This window comes from Eulemur rufifrons, chromosome 8 (genome assembly GCF_041146395.1).
Source record: "Eulemur rufifrons isolate Redbay chromosome 8, OSU_ERuf_1, whole genome shotgun sequence".
In the NCBI taxonomy this organism is placed as follows: domain Eukaryota; kingdom Metazoa; phylum Chordata; class Mammalia; order Primates; family Lemuridae; genus Eulemur; species Eulemur rufifrons.
In genome coordinates, this window is record NC_090990.1 from 74006922 (window position 1) to 74025536 (window position 18615).

The 18615-nt window shown below is 42.9% G+C and overlaps 1 protein-coding gene across 8 annotated transcripts in view; it reads right to left on the bottom strand.

The window, feature by feature from the left end:
• BCAR3 (BCAR3 adaptor protein, NSP family member) overlaps positions 1-8628 on the bottom strand; it is a 111353-nt gene extending 102725 nt beyond the window's left edge. For 4 of the 8 annotated variants that reach the window (XR_011234574.1, XR_011234573.1, XM_069480191.1 and 1 more), the window contains exon 1: positions 1456-1783. Coding sequence is in view for 5 of the 8 variants with exons in the window: in XM_069480188.1 (XP_069336289.1) it covers positions 1456-1772 (317 nt within the window). In the remaining 3 variants the exon portion in view is untranslated. Of the gene's footprint in view, positions 1-1455; positions 1784-5685; positions 5688-7030; positions 7054-7623; positions 7676-7941; positions 8202-8349 lie in introns of those variants that run through there. The other 4 variants (XM_069480187.1, XM_069480184.1, XM_069480186.1 and 1 more) reach the window with 4 other exon arrangements.
• Positions 8629-18615: the final 9987 nt, after the last annotated feature.

Genomic DNA, 18615 nt, shown 5'->3' on the forward strand with positions numbered 1-18615 from the left:
ACACTCCAGCCACAGGCCATAACAGCTTCCTGTTGGGTTTTTCAAACATGCCAAACTTGTTCCCAACTCCAGTTTTTTGCACTCAATTTCCCTATGCCTGGAATACTCTGGAAGGCCCATGGCTGCCTTCTCCCATGATGCAAGTCTTAGCTTAAATATCTCCTCAGACCTCAGATGCCTGTCTACCCTGGCAAAAAAGATTTCACCACCAATAAATCTCCAGCACATTGTTCTATTTCCTCTGTAGTGTTGACTATAATCTGCAATTATCTTATTTACTTGTATTTATTACCTATGTCCCTCACTAGAATATAAACTCTGGGAAGACATTGCTTCAGATGCTCCATTGCTAGCCTGTTAGTTCACATATTTCCAACACTCTGTAAAAGGGCAACAGCAAGTTACTGCGATAATTTGGCTGCTAGAATGTCTTTAGTGCCGCACCAGCCCTTCAGTTAAGATAATTAGAAGGACTGGCCAAAATTTTCCTGGTGAAGCCCAGGGGGTTATAAAAATCAATGTACTCTAATGAACATACGTGTTCAATATATAGATATTAAACAAACTAATGACCTAGGATCAAAGTGGCTTTCTTTGCTACAAGGTTGGACAAAAAGAGAGGCAACAGAAGAAACTGCCCCATTCTTTACCTGATAGTATCAAAGGTTGCTGATCTTCCCTAACAGGAAAAGGAGTGCAGAGTTTCCAAACTAGCTCTAACAAGCAGAAACCAATCATAGCCAGGCTCCTTACAATCCCAGAGAAAAAGCATTTACAACCTTAAGGCTCACTTGCCTAGATCCCTGGCACACACAGGGAAAAATCAATTCTTGTTAAAAGTATTCTGAAGCTGACCTGATGGTACACCCACACAAAATTTTATTTCAGCATGTTGACAACTAAATATAAGGAGATACAGGTCCTAATTTATAGACATCCTAACATCTCTATAGAATTGGAAAGATGTAGTTCAGAATCTGATGCTATGATAAAAAAAACACAACAACTTGGGCTTGCTTTTATGTGACTTAATGATACAGGAAAATGGATTTTAAAGCACCCTCAAATACTGATGATATTAAGAAACGGTTAATTTTTTAGGTGTTATGAATTTTTATATTTTGGTTATATATATACACATTTTAAAATGAGTCCTTATCTTTGGGAGACACATACCAAAATATTTATATTTTGATATGTGTTAAAGTGAAAGATAAAGTGAAAGGAGATCTGAGATTTGCTTCAAAATAACCAAAGGAGAGGAAGCAGGTGTGAGTACACACAAAACAGGACTGGCCATGAGTTGATAACTGCTAATGCTGGGTGATGCGTCCATGGGAGTTAATTAAACCATTTGCTTGACTTTGTATATGTTTGACATTTTTCCTAATAAAGAGACTTTTTAAAACGCCCTCTAAGACAAATCATTTTCACCCGTGAAATTACAGAAGTTACCTGAAGGAGAAGGTTTCCCCTTTCCAGTCTTGCAGTGGGTTCTCTTGGATGACGTCCTGGGTCAGGGGCGAGTTCTGTCGTGGGGATTTGGAGTGGGGGAGGGTGCCCACGTGACTGAAGTTATCAGAGGACCTTATGGGAGGAGGACCTTTTTTCTTCCGTGGAAGGGTGCCGTGTATAGATACATCCTGATAGGCATCTGTGCGATGCTCAGCGAGAGGGGACTTGCTGCTCAGAAGGTCCATGGATGAGGCCAGGGGGAACTGGTGATTCACAGGCATGTTTCTCGGAAGGCTTGCAAATTTTCCCGCAGCCATGATTCTCAACTCTAAGGGGGAGAGAAAAGAGTGAAGGTATAAATCTAAGGTAATCACAAGAACTGACCTCTTACTTACAAAAGGAAATGGAAATATGCCATACAACAAACAAAAATATTTACAGAGCGTTGAAAGACAACATTTAATGGCATCACTAGTAGAGTCTAAGAGGAATGGGAAGTTTACTCCTCTTCCTCCTTTTATGATCCCACAGAGGGATTCTCCTGGCTTGGCAGCAAAACCTAAAGGGCAAACACATCTCAGAGTTGTCAGAAGCACACATGACATTTCATTATTTCAGACGACTGAGGCTGACAGAAACGCACAACTAATAAAAAAAAAGATTATTAAGGGAGGACTCAAAATGTTATAAATTGTTGGATAATTAGCTCACGTATTTCTACCATCCTGTAAATGATAAGAACAGGCGGAGATTATTGGAATTCTTCAGCTGCCAGACTGTCTTCAGTGCCAGACCAGCCCTCAGTTGTGCTACCCAGAGCGATGGGACAGGATTTTTCTGGCAAAGACTCAGTGCTTATAAATAAATCAATGTAATCTAATTAACAAAGACAGGCCGGGGTCGGGAGTCAGGAGGTGGGCCATTCTTCCATACATCAGTGGGCTCAGCTGCAGAGGAAAGCCACTGGGGGCGGGGGCTCCATGGACATTCTCCCCAGAGGGGTCAGGAGCCTGCCTGTCACCAGCAGGGTTAGGCAATGCTCATGGGTACCTATACAGTCAGGTAGGAATAAAAAGGAAAGGAGAAGAAGGAAAAAAGTGGGGGGAGGCAGCGAGGGAGCATGGAAAAAGAAAGGAAAATGGTATGTGAGGTTGTGTGCAGAAGTAGCCCCAACAATTGCTCCCAGCTATGACTAGTAGTAGAAGTGTTCACCTTGAGCAGAATCAGTGCTCCGAACCCTAAAAAAGCAAGCTATGGCTTTGACCTAAGCCAAATTATATAACACATTTTTAAGGCCAACCTACAGAGGAAAAGAAACCAAAGCCCAAATAAGAATTAGGGCCAAGCCCTGGAGACAGAAGGCTCCAGAATCTGTCCTACGCTAGTAATGACATCAGCCTCTGGTCTGGACAACACCGCAGGACAGCTAAGCCTAATATACTGCCCTTCCCAAGGCTGGGAGGGGGCAGCTGTTTGCTCTGGAGCGGGTTCTGGAGCCCTGCATCCCCACTCCTCACAGACCATCCTTCCCACTGCAGTCCAGGAAGAGCTTTCAGTGAAAATCTTCACTTAATAGCACTACTCAAGAGTCAGTTCCATAAAGGAACTGGGGACTTAGGATGTGGCTGGAAGACAACCAAAAACGATGCAACCCTCCATAAGCTGATGGAGATAGAATCGGGATAAAGACAGTAGAGTGTGCAAAGGAAACACACTGAGTGTGCAACAAAACACACATGATCCACTGCTTCCACCTATAGTAGAGAGAAGCACACAGGTGCTGGGGGTGGGGTAGAAGGAGACCCTTTACTCAAAGCATATAATCCTAACCCTGTTCCCAGTTCTTTGCCAAACCTGGGGCTTGTCTGTTCCGTATCTAACTGGGACCACACAGAAGGTCTGGCTCACAGCGGGTACAGAACAATAGGACTGTGAGTCCTGTGTAGGCCCCTCCTGGTTCTGGCCAGTACCTGGCACACTGTCAGCACTTGCTCAATCTTAATCATTGTTATTAAAAAACAAAAAACTCCCTAACCCCCTACTCCAGCCTGACCACCAGTGACGTAAACTGACTAGGATTCCTCCACCCTACATAGACAGATACACACACACACACACACACACACACACCCCATGCTATGAACTCTTGCTGGTTCAAACTATCTGCACCTTCCTTCTTCATAGACAGGCCTGAATAATTTCAAAGAACTCCCTTGGGGGAGGCCTGTAGCACCCTACAGAACCTCTTCATGTGCACAGGGCCATGTTGTTGATCAAGCCTCTTTCCAAGACAGTATGATGGGCAAACGTTACCCTAGTTCCGGTGTCTTTGGCAGCCTGTTTCCTCTCTGCTTATCCAAGATCTACCTAGATTTCAAGATCGAGTTAAAAGTGCTCTAAAGTACCCATCATCTAGTTACTCATACCTCAATTTATTCTGATAACAAGGGATGTTTACACCTCCCCTTCCTACCTTTAATTCAACAAACATTTAAGTGCCTACTTCATATAAGACACCCGGAGGAACAAAGATGCCTAAGCCCCAATTCCTATGAACTCTAAGAGAATAATATCATTCTTAAATAGAGACCCTTATGCTGGAAGGAACAATTTATTTTGACGAAAGGACTTCAGGAGGATCTCAGAGAGGGTGACAATGGAGACAAAGCATTTTGAAAGCTTGAAATTCGTAGGGAAAAGTGTTCCAAGAGGATCCTGTAATGGCAGATGCATAAAGACATGGAATTGTCCCTACAGGCTCAGGACACTGCAAGTTGTGTGGTGTAGCTGAGTGGAGAGGTCAAGAAGCATTTCCTGAAAAAAGCATAGCTAGGACCATACCATGGAGTCTTGAAGGCCCTACCAAGGTATCTGAACTTGACTACTTTAAGTGCTAGGGAAGATCTGCAAGGGAGAGACAGAATCCAGTCTGTACCTAGGTAGGTAACCGGTAATTCTGGAGGAATAGAAAGAGTAGGCAGGGAGGTCACTGGACAACCTATGGAGGAACAATAAGGAACTCTGACCTGGGGCAGTGGCCGAGGGAAGGGGACAGAGTGAAGAGACGTCAGAGCTTGAGGCCTCTGGCTGGGAGGAAGGGGGCTACAGCCACGGGAGGATGGCACAGTGCTGTAACATGCCATGTAGTTTCAGCCGGGAACCCCTGCAGGACCCAAGCTCACCACTGGAGCTGCTGCATGTGAGGAACCAGTGGACAGTTCAGTCAAGAAGGACCTTAGATACTGCTATGCAGTTAGGAGTGAAGGCAGATTTTTAGGAGTCATCAACATAAAGAGAATATTTAAACCAGAGAGTAGATCCCTTAGCTTGTTATTATCAGATGTGATAACAGATGCGAAAGTACCTCTTAAACTGTCAGGAACCATACAATATCCATGAATTATATCCCTGCTCTCTCTCACTGTGGCTGCTTCAAGCCTACAAGGACCAAAGCAGGAATGAGTTCTAAAAACAAAGTGGTGGTTCTCAACCTGGCTGCACATAAGAATCCTCTGGGAAACTTTTAAAATCCTGACACTCAAGCCTCAACTCAGAGCAGTGAAATCAGAGTATCTCTGTGTAGAACACTGGCATCATCTGTAGAGCTCCAATGCGGAGGTAGGACTGAGAACCACTAGATTAGCAGGTCTCTTTGGAACAGAGCAATTTATACTCAGAATTGTTTACCTGGGTAATAGAATTAAATGACAATGAATAGGTATCATTTAATCATAGAAGCATTCACTCTTTCTTCAACACACATATTTATGGAAGGCCTCCTATGTGGCTGGCACTGTGCTAGGTGTTAGGGACAGTGTCAGACAAGACAGAAGTGGTCCCTGTTCTCATGAGGATGCAGACAATAAGTAATGACCATACATGTTGGTAGTTCCTAGTTCATTTTTCCAGATAAGGGAAATAGATATTCTTTCATTAAATATACATCCTCTGAGGGCTTTCAGTATACGAGAGCTGAGGATATGATAAATTAGACAAGGTCCTGCTCCCTTGAAGCCTACTTTGTGATGGGGAGTCCAACTAACACAAAGAAACACAAAGAATATAAACTAGGTGACGTCCAAGTTGTAAGCACTCTGAAGAATACAAAACAGGATGAAATGATAGAAGATACTGGTTAGGGGTAGGGGGACTACTTTACATTAGGGTGGACTGGGAAGGCCTCTCTGAAGAGGTTACAATGACACAAAACCTGAATAAAAGAAAAAGAACCACTCAAGAAAAGACTTCCAGCCAGGGGATCTGGCAGATGCAAAGGCCTTGAGGCAGGAACAAGTGGTTGGAACAGCACCAAGGTGAAAGCTAACTCCAGGCTCTGGCTCCCATGTTTTCTCCATTTGTAAATGTTTCTGTCTTGATTTCCATGGTCATTATATACTTCTTATATACTATATGACTTTTAAAAATCAAAATGGCATGATTCCGAACCTAGGCTTTGGAGTCTGATATTTACAAGTTCAGATTTCTATTTTGCCTCTGACTTACTAGCTATATGGCCTGAGACAAATTATTCAACCTGACAGTTTCTCATTTGTAAAAATGAATTAACAATATCTATTTCATGGGATTGTTGCAAAAAATCAAATGTGATCATGTCTACAGAGCCCTTAACATACAGCAAGCACTCAGTAAATAGCAGATCTCCTCTAAGCAGGGCAGGGACCACATTGCCTTGTTTGTCACTGTATCTCTGTTATGGCGAGAGTTCACAAATGAAGTCACTGCTCCTGGGGAAGACTGCAGCTGGAAGGATGAGGAGGGAGATGTTTAAACCTAGAACAATAGATGTAAACACATCAAGCCAAGTAGGACACGGACATGGACATGTACACAGGCACACCAAATGAGCCATATGCAGTCATTAAAGAAAAGCCCGGATGAGACTTTGGCCATCTGACTTCACTTCTCTCTATGGTGCAGGAAAACAGACACAGTGCCCTGACCCGACATAATGCCACATCTTGAAATGCATACAAAGGTCAAAGACTCTACGTCTTGATATGAAAACATGAGACCCACATGAACATAAGGGATAAGAGGACAAAATCTACCATAGCCCTGACCCTAGTCAGTGGCTGCACCGTAAAATGCTTGTGAACAGCAGCCCAACGCATTTCCTTTACAAAGATGTCTCAAAGAAACTGATGATCTTGCAACTTGAGGCAGAAATAAGCAGTCCACTTGTTTGGATTTTTCTTTTATTTCCGAAATGGGATATTTTCAAGTTAAATTTGTATATGATTGTCTGATGTGGGCTTTAAGAACTTTTTATCATATTTTAAACTTTGGAAATGTAACCTCCTCAGCTGCCCCATTGTGACCATGACTGAGAATTTACAATTTGGATCTCTGGTTTTGTATCTTCTCTAGAGAATCAGACAGGGAGAGGAGATGGAACAATCACTTATCCGCTTAAAATGAAGTTTTGCTTGGGTTTAGGAATTAAGGGTATCTCATTATTTTTGAAGTAAACTTATGAAGTCTAGCCAAATGATTAAAGTATGAATAATTCTTCCATGGATTGTATTTCGTGCAACAACACTACAGGATTTTAAACGATAAGGTTCTTAAGATTAGCATCTATTTGACAAACAGTTCTTTCTACATGACTAGGAGATTGAGATCTTGGTTAGTCATCCTGGAAATGTCAGGCTTCTCAGCAGCAGTTTGGAGAAAGTTGGAATTGGGGCGGTGGTGAGGGAGCCCTTGGCATGTTAAGGTGTTTACAGCACACTCAACACGTCCTCTGGCACACCCGTGCACAAGCATTTTGCCTGTGGGCTTCCCCGTTACTCACTGGGCAGCCCCTTCCCAGTCCTGCGCCCTGCTGAGCCCCGCCCCCAGCGTCGAGGCCTGGGTCCCTACAAATACCAAGGGGGCCAGCGGCTCCCAAACTGACCTTCCCTCGCCCATGTACTTTCCGTGGAGAGGTCTGTGTAGCCTTGGGAGATAAGAGTCAAGGTTTAAAAGAATCTCTGCACGGCTCTACTTTCCATCTCAGCCAGTGGCCTTAAGCGAATGCAGACACGAGATTAGGCAAACGGTTTTTCCCTTTTGCACCTTGCTTCCAGCGCGTTAACACCAAAACCAGAGTTCTCACCCCCGAAACCCCCTCCACGACCCACCGCCCCACAGAACACGCCACCTTGCCAGCTGCTTCGGAGCCCGCTCGACCTCCTCCCCGATGAGCGTCTACACCTGACCAAACTGTTTTAAAGCGGTGGGAGCCTCAGCGGCTTAAGTGGATAAGGAAAGATGGGCTGCGATCCGAACCTCTTTCCCGTCGCGCCCACCGTCCCTCCCTTCCTTTGCCTTCCCCTCCCCTCCCCCTTCTCCCCTCCCCGACACAACCAACTATTCATTCTTTCTCAACAAAGGGAGAGAGGGAGGGAGATGTTGTCAACAGTTACAGGGCAGGCTCCTTCGCTTTCTTTGCAAACTTCCCAAGAGATTAGTGGAGAAACTCGCCTCCTCCGAGCCCAGGGCTTCCAGCAGAGCCCTCTGGGCCGTCGCATCTCCCCCACCCCGGCCAGCCTCAGCGGAGAGGGACGGGACAGGGGAGCTGTGACCCGCCGAGCAGCCTGGACGGGCAGGGGGTCCAGGGCAGGGGGTCCAGCAAGGCCAGCGCCCGGGAAGACACCGCTCGAGAGCAAATGAGCAGAGATGCTCCCGGCAAATCGCTGAGCGTCTCTCCCTGCGGGCCACGTCCCGGGAGTCCCAGCGCGTTCAGAGGGCGGTGGAGCACCAGCCCCGTCCCCACTTCAGCCGCTCCCGCCCCCAGCGCCAAATCTGCCGGGAGGGAAAAGACCAACATGCGCCGGCTCTACTTTCCCCAGAGCCCAACTTTCTCCAGCAAACTTCCCAGCCCATCCTCGCTGTGGCGGGGGAGGCCCAGGCGCCCCCGGAGGAACGGCACCCCCGCGGACGCGGGGCGCACGGCGGAGACTCACCTCCCGGCGCGCTCGGGCTCTCCCGCTGCGGCTCAGAGGCGCTGCGCCGCCGGCCTCGCACCGCCCGCGCCGCGGCTGCTCCCGGAGCTGGGGCCGCTCATGGTCCGCGCCGATCGCCAGTGCGCCCCGCGAATCCCTCTCGGGCTCCGGCCCCGGCCCCGGCCCCGGCCCCGGCCCCCGCCCGGGCAGCAGCAGGCGCGGCTCTGAGCGGGCGGCGCGCACTCCGGCCCTCAACTGGTGATTTGCGGCTTTGCGGCCCCACCCCGGCGAGCCGATTCGCGCTGCCTTGCGGAACCCCGAGACATTTACATTCGGTGACCTCGCCTGGCCCTCCTCTGCCCGGATTTTAGAGTTTGGCTCTCCTCCTATCTCCTCAAGAAGCCAGTCCTCACGTGTAGATCGAGCACTTCCTTTCTGAACCCCTCTCGAGAGACAACCTCGCCTAATCCACTCCTCCCCCTTCCCAGCGTTATTTAATTACCCAGCAGATCTGCTTTGCTCGACTGCAGACACCTGGCTGGATTTCAGTTTAAAGGGCTTTGATGGGACAAAGACCCAGGTAGCCACAAGTGAACAAGCCACAGAGACAGGCAAATCAACCACACTTGCATGGACATACTGAAAGCAAAGTGGGGGGTGGAAGTGGCCCTTCGGACTAGATGTTGTGGTGGGTGAAAAATTGGAGCCCATTGGAGGACTTACACTACCAGATACGACCTATTATAAAACCATAGAAATAGTACAGGGATAGACAAACTGACCAATGGAATAGTGAGTCCAAAACTAGATCTACAATATATGGTCACTTGACTTATGTCAAAGGTGCTACTGTGGTGCATTTGGGGACAAATGGTACTATCTTTCCAGTAAATGATGTTGGATCAACTGAATATTCACATGGTGGGGGGGGGGGGGAATATTTTTGACCCCTACCTCACACCATACCAAAAAGAAAAAGAAAAATCCATTCCGGGTGGATTTTAAAGGTAAAACAATAACACCATCTAAAGAAAATATCCAAAAGTATCTTCGTGACCTTTGGGTAGACAAAGATGTCTTAAACACATATAGTACTAATTTTAAAGGAAAAAACGGATCACTGGACAACATTAAAGTTACATGCTTCTGTTCGTGAAAAGACACCATTAGTGAAAAGGCAAACCACAGAGTGTGAAAATATAGTTGCACTTGAGCAAGAAATAAGTTGTTTTTTTTTTAAAAAAAGAAAATATATTAATTGCAACACACACATCCAAAAAAGGGCTTGTATACAGACTGTATAAAGAACACTGACAGATCAGCAAGAAAAAGGCAGAAAATCCAATTAAAAATAGGCAGCAGATCTCAGCAGACATTTCTCAAGAGAGGATAAACAGCTATGTCTCAAAAAAGCCAATGAACATATAAAAAGGTTCTCAATTTATTAATCATCCCAGAAATGTAATTTGAAATTATAACGTGATCTCACTTCACACCCATCAGAATGGCTAAAATTAAAGGGTCCAACAATACTGCTGGTGAAAGGGAAGTTTTTAGGTTTGCAATGGTGGCTCATGCCTGTAATCCCAGTACTTTGGGAGGCTAAGGCGGGAGGATCCCTTGAGTCCAGGAGTTTGAGAACAGCCTGAGCAGCATAGTGAGACTCTGTCTCTACAAAAAATTTAAAAATTAGGTGGGCATGGTAGTGTGTGTCTATAGTCCCAGCTACACGGGAGGCTGAGGCAGGAGGATCACTTGGGCCCAGGAGTTTGAGGTTGCTGTGAGCTAGGGGCTGAGGCCATGACACTCTAGCCTGGGCAACAGAGCAAGACCCTGTCTTTATTAAAATAAATAAATAAAAAGAGAACTTTTTATAACCACTTTAGAAATCTGTTTGGCATTATCTATGAAAGCTAAATTAACATGTATCCTGTGACTCAGCAATTCTACCCCCAGGTAGTTAAGGTTATTAAGCATGAAATGTCCAATTTCCTTAAGTACTAAGTTTAACAGTTGATATCTGACATTTCACTTTGACACTTGTTTTATTTTTGTGAAGGTTTGGCTCGTGATTATCTTTCAAATTTTTTTAGAGCAATTTTTGTGAAACCATGGATAAGTCAAAAATTCATGTTATTTTTGAATATGAGTTCCATTGTGGAACCAATGCAGCTCAGCTCGAAATATCAGTGAGGTGTTTGGGAAGGATGTGGTTAATGAACGCACAGTACGTCAGTGGTTTGAGAAGTTCCATTCTGGTGATTTTAATCTTAAAAATGAGCCACATAGGTGACCTGAGACCAAGGTGGATAATGATAAGCTGAAAGCTGTAGTGGAAGTGAATTCATCTCAACCTAAGCATGAATTAGCAGTAAGGTTTGATGTTACTATTCCAGCAATATTCGACCATTTGAAACAAATGGGCAAGGTAAAGAAGCTGGACAGATGGGTACCGCATGAATTAAAGGAGTGTCAGAAGAGAAATTGTATCGAAGCTTGCCTTTCTTTGCTGTCCTGACATAAAGGTGAACCATTTCTATGCCATATTGTTAAGTGTGATGAAAGATGGATTCTTTTTGGCAATCACAAGTGTTCAGCACAATGGTTGGATAAAGATGAAGTGCCAAAACACCATCTAAAACCGAATATTCATCAAAAGAAGCTAATGGTGTCTGTTTGATGATCCAGCGCGGATATTATCCACTAGAGCTTCATGAAACCTGGCCAATCTATTACAGAGGATGTCTGCTGCAACCAATTGGATGAAATAATGAGGATGCTTGCAATTTAGCAGCTGAGATTGATCAACAGAGATAGGCCAATCCTCTTGCAAGACAATGCTCAAACACGTCACGCAAACAATGCTGCTCAAACTACAGCACCTGGACTTGGAAACTCTCTGTCATCCACTGTATTCACCAGACCTTGCACCACTTCTTCCAGGCTTTGGACCACTTCTTGCGAGGAAAAATATTCAATTCTCAACAAGCTGTGGAAAACGCCTTTCTCAATTTCATTGCCACTCACTCTCCAGGTTTCTTCACTGCTGGCGTAAACAAGCTACCATTAAGATGGCAAAACGGTGTCAATAGTTTTGGTGCATACTTTGATTAATTTTACTGCTTCTTGTTTGAGATATAATAAACTACACTTTTGATTCAAAATCAGACATTTCTTATTTAATGACCTAATATATAGGTATATGCCCAAAAGAGATACATGCACATATTCACCAAAAGATGTTCAACAACCCAAATGTCATCAACAGAAGAGAGATAAACTGTGTGGAATACTACACAATAATAAGAATGAATCAACTACTTCTACACTCAAGAAGAATGAATGTCACAAATGATATTGAGTGAAAGAAGAAGTATGTATCCACAAATGGATACATACTATATAATTCCATTTACACAAACTTCAAAAATGGTCAGAACATATCTGTGATGTTAGAAGTGAAGATGGTGGTTATCTTGAGGGGTAGACAGTGATGGAAGGGGAACCCGGAAGGGGCTTCAAGGCACTGGTAATATTTTATTTCTTAGTCCAGGTACTGGTTACATGGGTGTGCCTCATTTAATAAAAGTTAACTGTCCCTCAGTTTATAAAAATTAATTGATTTGTGCATGACTCTGCTTGTACGTTTTACTCCAATAAAAATATTTTTTAGATTGTGCCATATTGGGTATATAATTTTCATCCCTCTAAGAAAGAACTGTTGGCAAATCTATAAGATCCTAAGGGTAGCACCCTTAAGAATGACTTTCTACATTTTCCTTATGAGTGTTTTTATGGGTTTGCCTTTATGCTTTCTACATTATTAGAAGCATAAATGTTTGCTTTTTGTTGAAGTTTCCCAAAGTGTTTAGTGCACTGAATGTCAAACAGAACAGCTGGTATATTTCTAAACCAAAGTCTCAGAAATGCATTTACTGATTTTTCTGCTGCTCTGAAGTGTCACTGAAAACTGTGGCAAAATTTACATTGGTTTTTCTTGATTTTCAAAGTTCCCTAAGCACATGTTTCTACTGCAGAGCAGCACGGGGACACAGCAATAAGGAAAGACCAGAGGACAACTCACACCCAATGTGACCTTGGACAAGTCATTCTTCCTCTTAGTCCCTCCATTTCCTCATGAGTGAGCGAGTGAATGTATACCTCCCTCCTAGGGCTCCTATGAGAAGTCAAGGAAATAACGGAAGTGAAAGTGCCTAGCACATAGCAGGTTTCATTAGCTATCACTAGAATTGATGACAATCTGTCATTCGTCTTCATCCTATGAGATAGGAAACATCCCTATCCCCATTTTATATAAGAGGAAACAGACTCAAAAAGGTTAAGTAACTTCAACCACAAATTCATTCCATAAATACTTGTTGCATGCCTACCATGTGCCAAGATGCATAGCTAGTGAGCAGCAAAAGCAGAATTTGAATCAGGTATTTTATTTTATTTTTGAATTTTATTTATTTATTTTGAGGCAGAGTCTCACTCTGTTGCCTTGGGTAGAGTATAGTAGCAACATTACAGCTCACTCACTGCAACCTCAAACTCCTGGGCTCAAGCCTCAGTCTCTTAAGTAACTGGGACTACAGGTGTGTGCCACCACACCTGGCTAATTTTTGCTATTTTTGGTAGGGCTAATTTTTTTTTTATTTTTGGTAGGGATGGGGTCTTGCTCTTGCTCAGGCTGGTCTCAAACTCCTGACCTCAAGAGATCCTCCCACCTCCTTAGCCTCCCAGAGTGCTAGTATTACAGGCGTGAGCCACTGTGCCAATACTGAAGCAGGTATTTTAACTTCTAAGTTCAGTGGGTCTTTCCATCAAACCACAACCATATTCACATTTGTATCTCCCAAGCCTAGCACATAGTAGGTGCTCAATATGTTAATGGATGAGTAATGAGAGTAATTTAATATAATTTTTATTGGGTAATATTCACATGGTACACAAAACTATATAATGGTATATAGTGAAAAGTTCCCCTCTCACCTCTGTCTCTCATCTGCCCAGTCCCCCCGCCCCGACTACAGATGAGCACTATTAATATCATATGTGCCTTCAGGAGTTTCTCTGTGTATGTGTGTCTACTCAACCCCTACCCCTACTCAAAAAGTAACATACTATACCCATATTCTACGCTTTGCTTTTTCTTTTATCACTGAACAATATATCTTGAATATTTTCCCATATTAGTACACAGGGATCCTCTTCATTCTTCTTTTGCGTGGTATTTCTTGGAAGAGATGTACCATAATTTACTGGACATTTGGCTTGTTTCCAATCCTTTCCTATTACAAACAATAATGTAATTAATAAAATATGCAAATATAAGGTAAAATTGCTGAGTCAAAGGGTATATGCTTTTCTAATTTTGATAAATAATGCCAAATTATCTTCTTCTTTTTTTTCCACCTCTTTCCTGAGATGGACCAAATTACCTCCTATAAGGGTTGTACCAATTTATAATCCCCAGTAATGTAAGAAAATGCCTATTTCCCCACAGCCTGGCCAGAAGGTGTTATTAATATGAATAACACCTTCAATTTTTATCAACTTGATAAGTAAAATATGAATTTTAGTATAATATGAATTTGTATTTCTTTTATAATAAGTGAGGCTGCTTATCTCTTCATATTTAGTGGCCATTTGTTTTTCCTTTTTTGGTATTTATATGTCCATTTTTCTATCCACTTGTAGGTCTCTTTCTTATCAATTTTCTAGGGCTTCTTTCCATATTAAGAAGTTTAGCTCTTTGTGGTATGAGTTACAAATGTTTTTCTAGTGATAATATTAAAGAAAAGAGGTGATGTATGCAAAGCACTATTATTTTGGGAAGCTCACTCTGGAAGCAAGTAAAATGAATTATGGAAGTGAGAGCCAAAGCAGAGACACTGATCAAAAGGCTATGGAGGCCAGGTGTGTGGCTCACACCTGTAATCCCAGCATTTAGGGAGGCCAAGGCGGGAGGATTGTTTGAGGCCAGGAGTTCGCGATCAACCAGAGCAACATAGCATGACTCTGTCTCTACAAAAAAAATAATAAAGAAAGATCAGGCAGGCATGGTGGCACATGACTGTAGTCCCTGCTACTCTAGAGTCTGAGGCAGGAGGATCACTTGAGCCCAGGAATTCAAGGTTACAGTAAGCTATGATTGTAGACTGCACTCCAGTCTGGGTGACAGAGTGAGACTCTGTCTCTAAAAAAATAAATAAAAAGTAAGTACCAAAGTTATTACCAAGAAATAACTGGCAAGAGTTATTAATTAGCAGTAATAACAATTATAGTAACGATTGCTGCACTTGGTTTAGGAGTGACTCCATGCCCAGTACTATGCTAAGTGCTTTACAAGCTTTAAGCCATGAGCTGGTACTATTATTGCCCCATTTCACAAATAAGAAAGGTGAGTTTACCAGTTACGTGATTACTTGAATTCACAGAAGATGTAGGTGGCAGAACCAAGGCTAACTCCAGGTCTTTCTGACCCCAGCTGCCTTGCAGGGTGAAGGAGAATGATCAGAGGTTTTCGGTCTGAAAGCCCGAGCAATTGTCTGGCTTGGTGACAGATGCAGAAGGCAGAGGACAGCTGCCTCTTGCTGGAGTGATGTGCTCAGTTTTAGGTACACTGAGCATTTTTTAAGGTTGCTCTTATACATGATCACTCTTCCTACAATGTCTCTGGGTCAAAAGGAGTTGTATCATTCTCTCTTTACTGGTGAGAAGACCGAGGTACCATAAATTAAATAACCAATCCCAGCTCAAATGTCCTATTCTGTAGAAAACCTTCTCTTATAGGTCAGTTTTCCTGGTTATATGCAACTTATGGCACCCTTTCCTTCCTGGAATTTGGCACAGTTAATAATTACACATTTATTTCTGTTATTACTGTTTAATACCTGTCACTCTATAGACTCTACGATCTATATCTGGTCTTGCCTTTGTTTTATTCTTAATTTGGGGCCCGGCACTCAGTACTTATTTACTGAATGAATGAACTCCAGGCCTCTCAACCCTTTGGCCTTTCATTTTTATACTACATCACAAAGGTCCCTATAGGCTAAATGTAATATATAATATAATATAGTATTATATTATATACTAATATAATATGGTATTATAATATATACTAATATAATATAGTATATCATATATGCTAATATAATATAAGAATATTTCTATTTCTATATTATAAATATGCAAAATATGTTATATTATAAATATGCTATTTATTATACTATATTTATAATATAATATAATTTTATTATACTATATTTATAATAATATACACTGTTAGGGCTTTGCTGAGTCCTAACAGTAAAAGGAAAGGAACAACAAATGTTTCAGCTATCACTGATGAAGACCAAACAGAAAATCTGAACTTGAGCAATTATAGAAAGACAGACTGAGAATTCCCCGAAGTTAATATATAATAAACAACCGATGCAAAGAGTGGGCAGCTCTGATATGGACCAGAAAGGCAAATTTTGCATCATTTTCAAGAGCTTTTCTCTCTAGGTTCCCTGCCCCATGAAGAGCAAGCCATGGACTTGGAGTCATGGGAACCCCGGTCTGCCAGGCAGGGAAGTCAATCCAGCTTCCAAAAGGCCTGCACGAGCTGCACACTCACTGTCATGTTGGCCAGAGAATTCATTGTCTGATGACTGTGGCTTAATGACTCTCAATAGATACTTACTGAATGAATAGTGAGGCAGTGAAAAAGACATGAAAAGCTTGACAACACAGGCTCATTTTCTAGGCAAGGTACACCTCCACCTGACTCTGTGTGTGTGTGTGTGTGTGTGTGTGTGTGTGTACATCTTGGAGATGGCATGATTGTCTAGACCTAAACCACCTGTTTCAGGACTTGCTCTCATCTCCAAACTTTGGACCCTGTTTCCCATTTACTTCCCTAATTTAATTACTAGATTTTTATTAATTAGCTTCTTAATGTATTCAACAATTGGAAGAAAATACACCAAAATGTCTCCGGATAAGAATTCCAGATGATTTAATTTCCTCGTTTACACAGCTTTCCTGTTCAGTTTTTTCTTGCAGTAAACATATATTTATAATTATAATAACATTATTAGAATGTTACTTAGAAAACAAATTCAAAACAAAACACAAAATAAAAAATAAACGAAAAACCCCACCAAATTCCTTGAGCATCTACCGTATGGAAAGCATCACTAGCACTAGAGACAAAGGTGAACGCAATACCAGGACGTCACTTCCTGGTGGGGAACGTGGCACAGACAGGGAGTGAGAGGACCAGCTTCAGCAGAGGTGTGCAGTGGGGAGGGAGCTCTCAGAGAAGGGAGAGACTGAAAGTACTGGGGGACACCAGCTGATGCCGGTGAGGCTGATGAAAGTAAAGGAGAGAGAGGTGTTTTTAAAAAAAAATGCTTTACTATGGAAATGAAGAAAGAGGAAACAAATGTATGTAAAACCCAGTGGCAATGGCCTCCTGGCTGCCATCTTGAGTGATGACCAGAAAGGGCTCAGTGTAGATGCTGCAGGCTGCTCCAGCTGTGGCGGAGGAGGAGGTGGGGCAGTGAGCCTTGCTACCTTGCTCCAGTGCAGAAGGAGGAACATGGATGTTTGAGGGAAATGTAGGAAACATAAAGCATTAATGCTTCACCAGTTCCCCTGTGAAGGAGCCAGATGGACAGAAAAGCCTGACTTGCTTGGAAGTACTAATTCAACCTCTGAGAGCGAAGTTGGCCTTCCAGGTGCTCATTCACTTGTACATGACATTCATGGCAGTATTGGTTGCAGCTTATCTGTAAAGGGATGATTAAATCATAGCACATCTATACCATGGCACACTATGCAGCTGGTAAGAATGAGGTAATTCCATAGGCACTGACACAGAAATGTGGCTGTGAAATTGTAAGTGAAAAATACAAGTTGCCCTTTTGATGTGAAAATCACAAACTTCTGTAATTCTGTGTGCTTGTGTGAGATTATGTACACAACGTCTGGGAGAATTTCTTCCCATCAAACTGAGAAGTGAAATTGACAGGTAAGAGAGGACATTCCTTTTTCCTTCATGTGATTCTAAACTGTTTGAATAACAATTGCTTCTATAATGAATAACAATTTGCATAGTGTTTACTGTGTGCCAGGTACCCTTCTGAGGGCCTTAAGTGTATTAGCTCATTTGATTCTTTTTTTTTTTTTTTTTTTGAGACAGAGTCTTGCTTTGTTGCCCGGGCTAGAGCGAGTGCCGTGGCGTCAGTCTAGCTCACAGCAACCTCAAACTCCTGGACTTAAGCGATCCTCCTGCCTCAGCCTCCCTAGTAGCTGGGACTACAGGCATGCACCACCATGCCCGGCTAATTTTTTGTATATATATATATATATTTTAGTTGTCCATATAATTTCTTTCTATTTTTAGTAGAGACGGGGTCTCACTCTTGCCCAAGCTGGTCTCGAACTCCTGACCTCGAGCGATCCACCCGCCTCGGCCTCCCAGAGTGCTAGGATTACAGGCGTGAGCCACCGCGCCTGGCCAGCTCATTTGATTCTGACAGTAATCCTACGAGGTGGCACTATCTTATCCCCTTGTACAAATGAGGGCACAGTCCTTGCCCAGGTACCACAGCAATATGTAAAGGAGCTGAGCTTTGAACCCAGGCCATCTGGCTTAGACTTTGTGCTCTTAATCACTAGGTTATAGTGCCTCAAAAAGATTAAATAGACAAACAAATAGCACTGCTTTTCGAATCAGACACATCTGCATTTGAATCCGTTTTTGCTAATTAGCTGTGTGATTCTTCACAAGTATCTTACTTCTAGGTCAGTTTCCCCATCTGTTAAATGGGGATAATGGTCACATTCCTCATGACACTGTTGTGAGAACTACGCAAGATACGTTTAGTGCTAGGCATTTGGGGGCACTTGGTAAAGACAGACTATTTCCTCTATTGAGATTAAGTTACCATCCCTTCAATGTATATTAATTTTATGGGCTGTCTTCTTGACTGGCTGCCTGACATCATCAGGTGCTGCAAGGCTGAGTGGAAAAGGGGAACTTGGGGAAAAGGGGGGAATCTGACTGAGAAAGTGGGAAATGCTAGATTAACACTTCACCTCTTACACAGTCTAGTTAAGCCAATAAAATTAATCACATTTATATGAGTTTTAAAATCATTCTGGGGTAAAATGTCATCATCCCCATTCTTAGAATGAGGATCTGGAGGTTCAG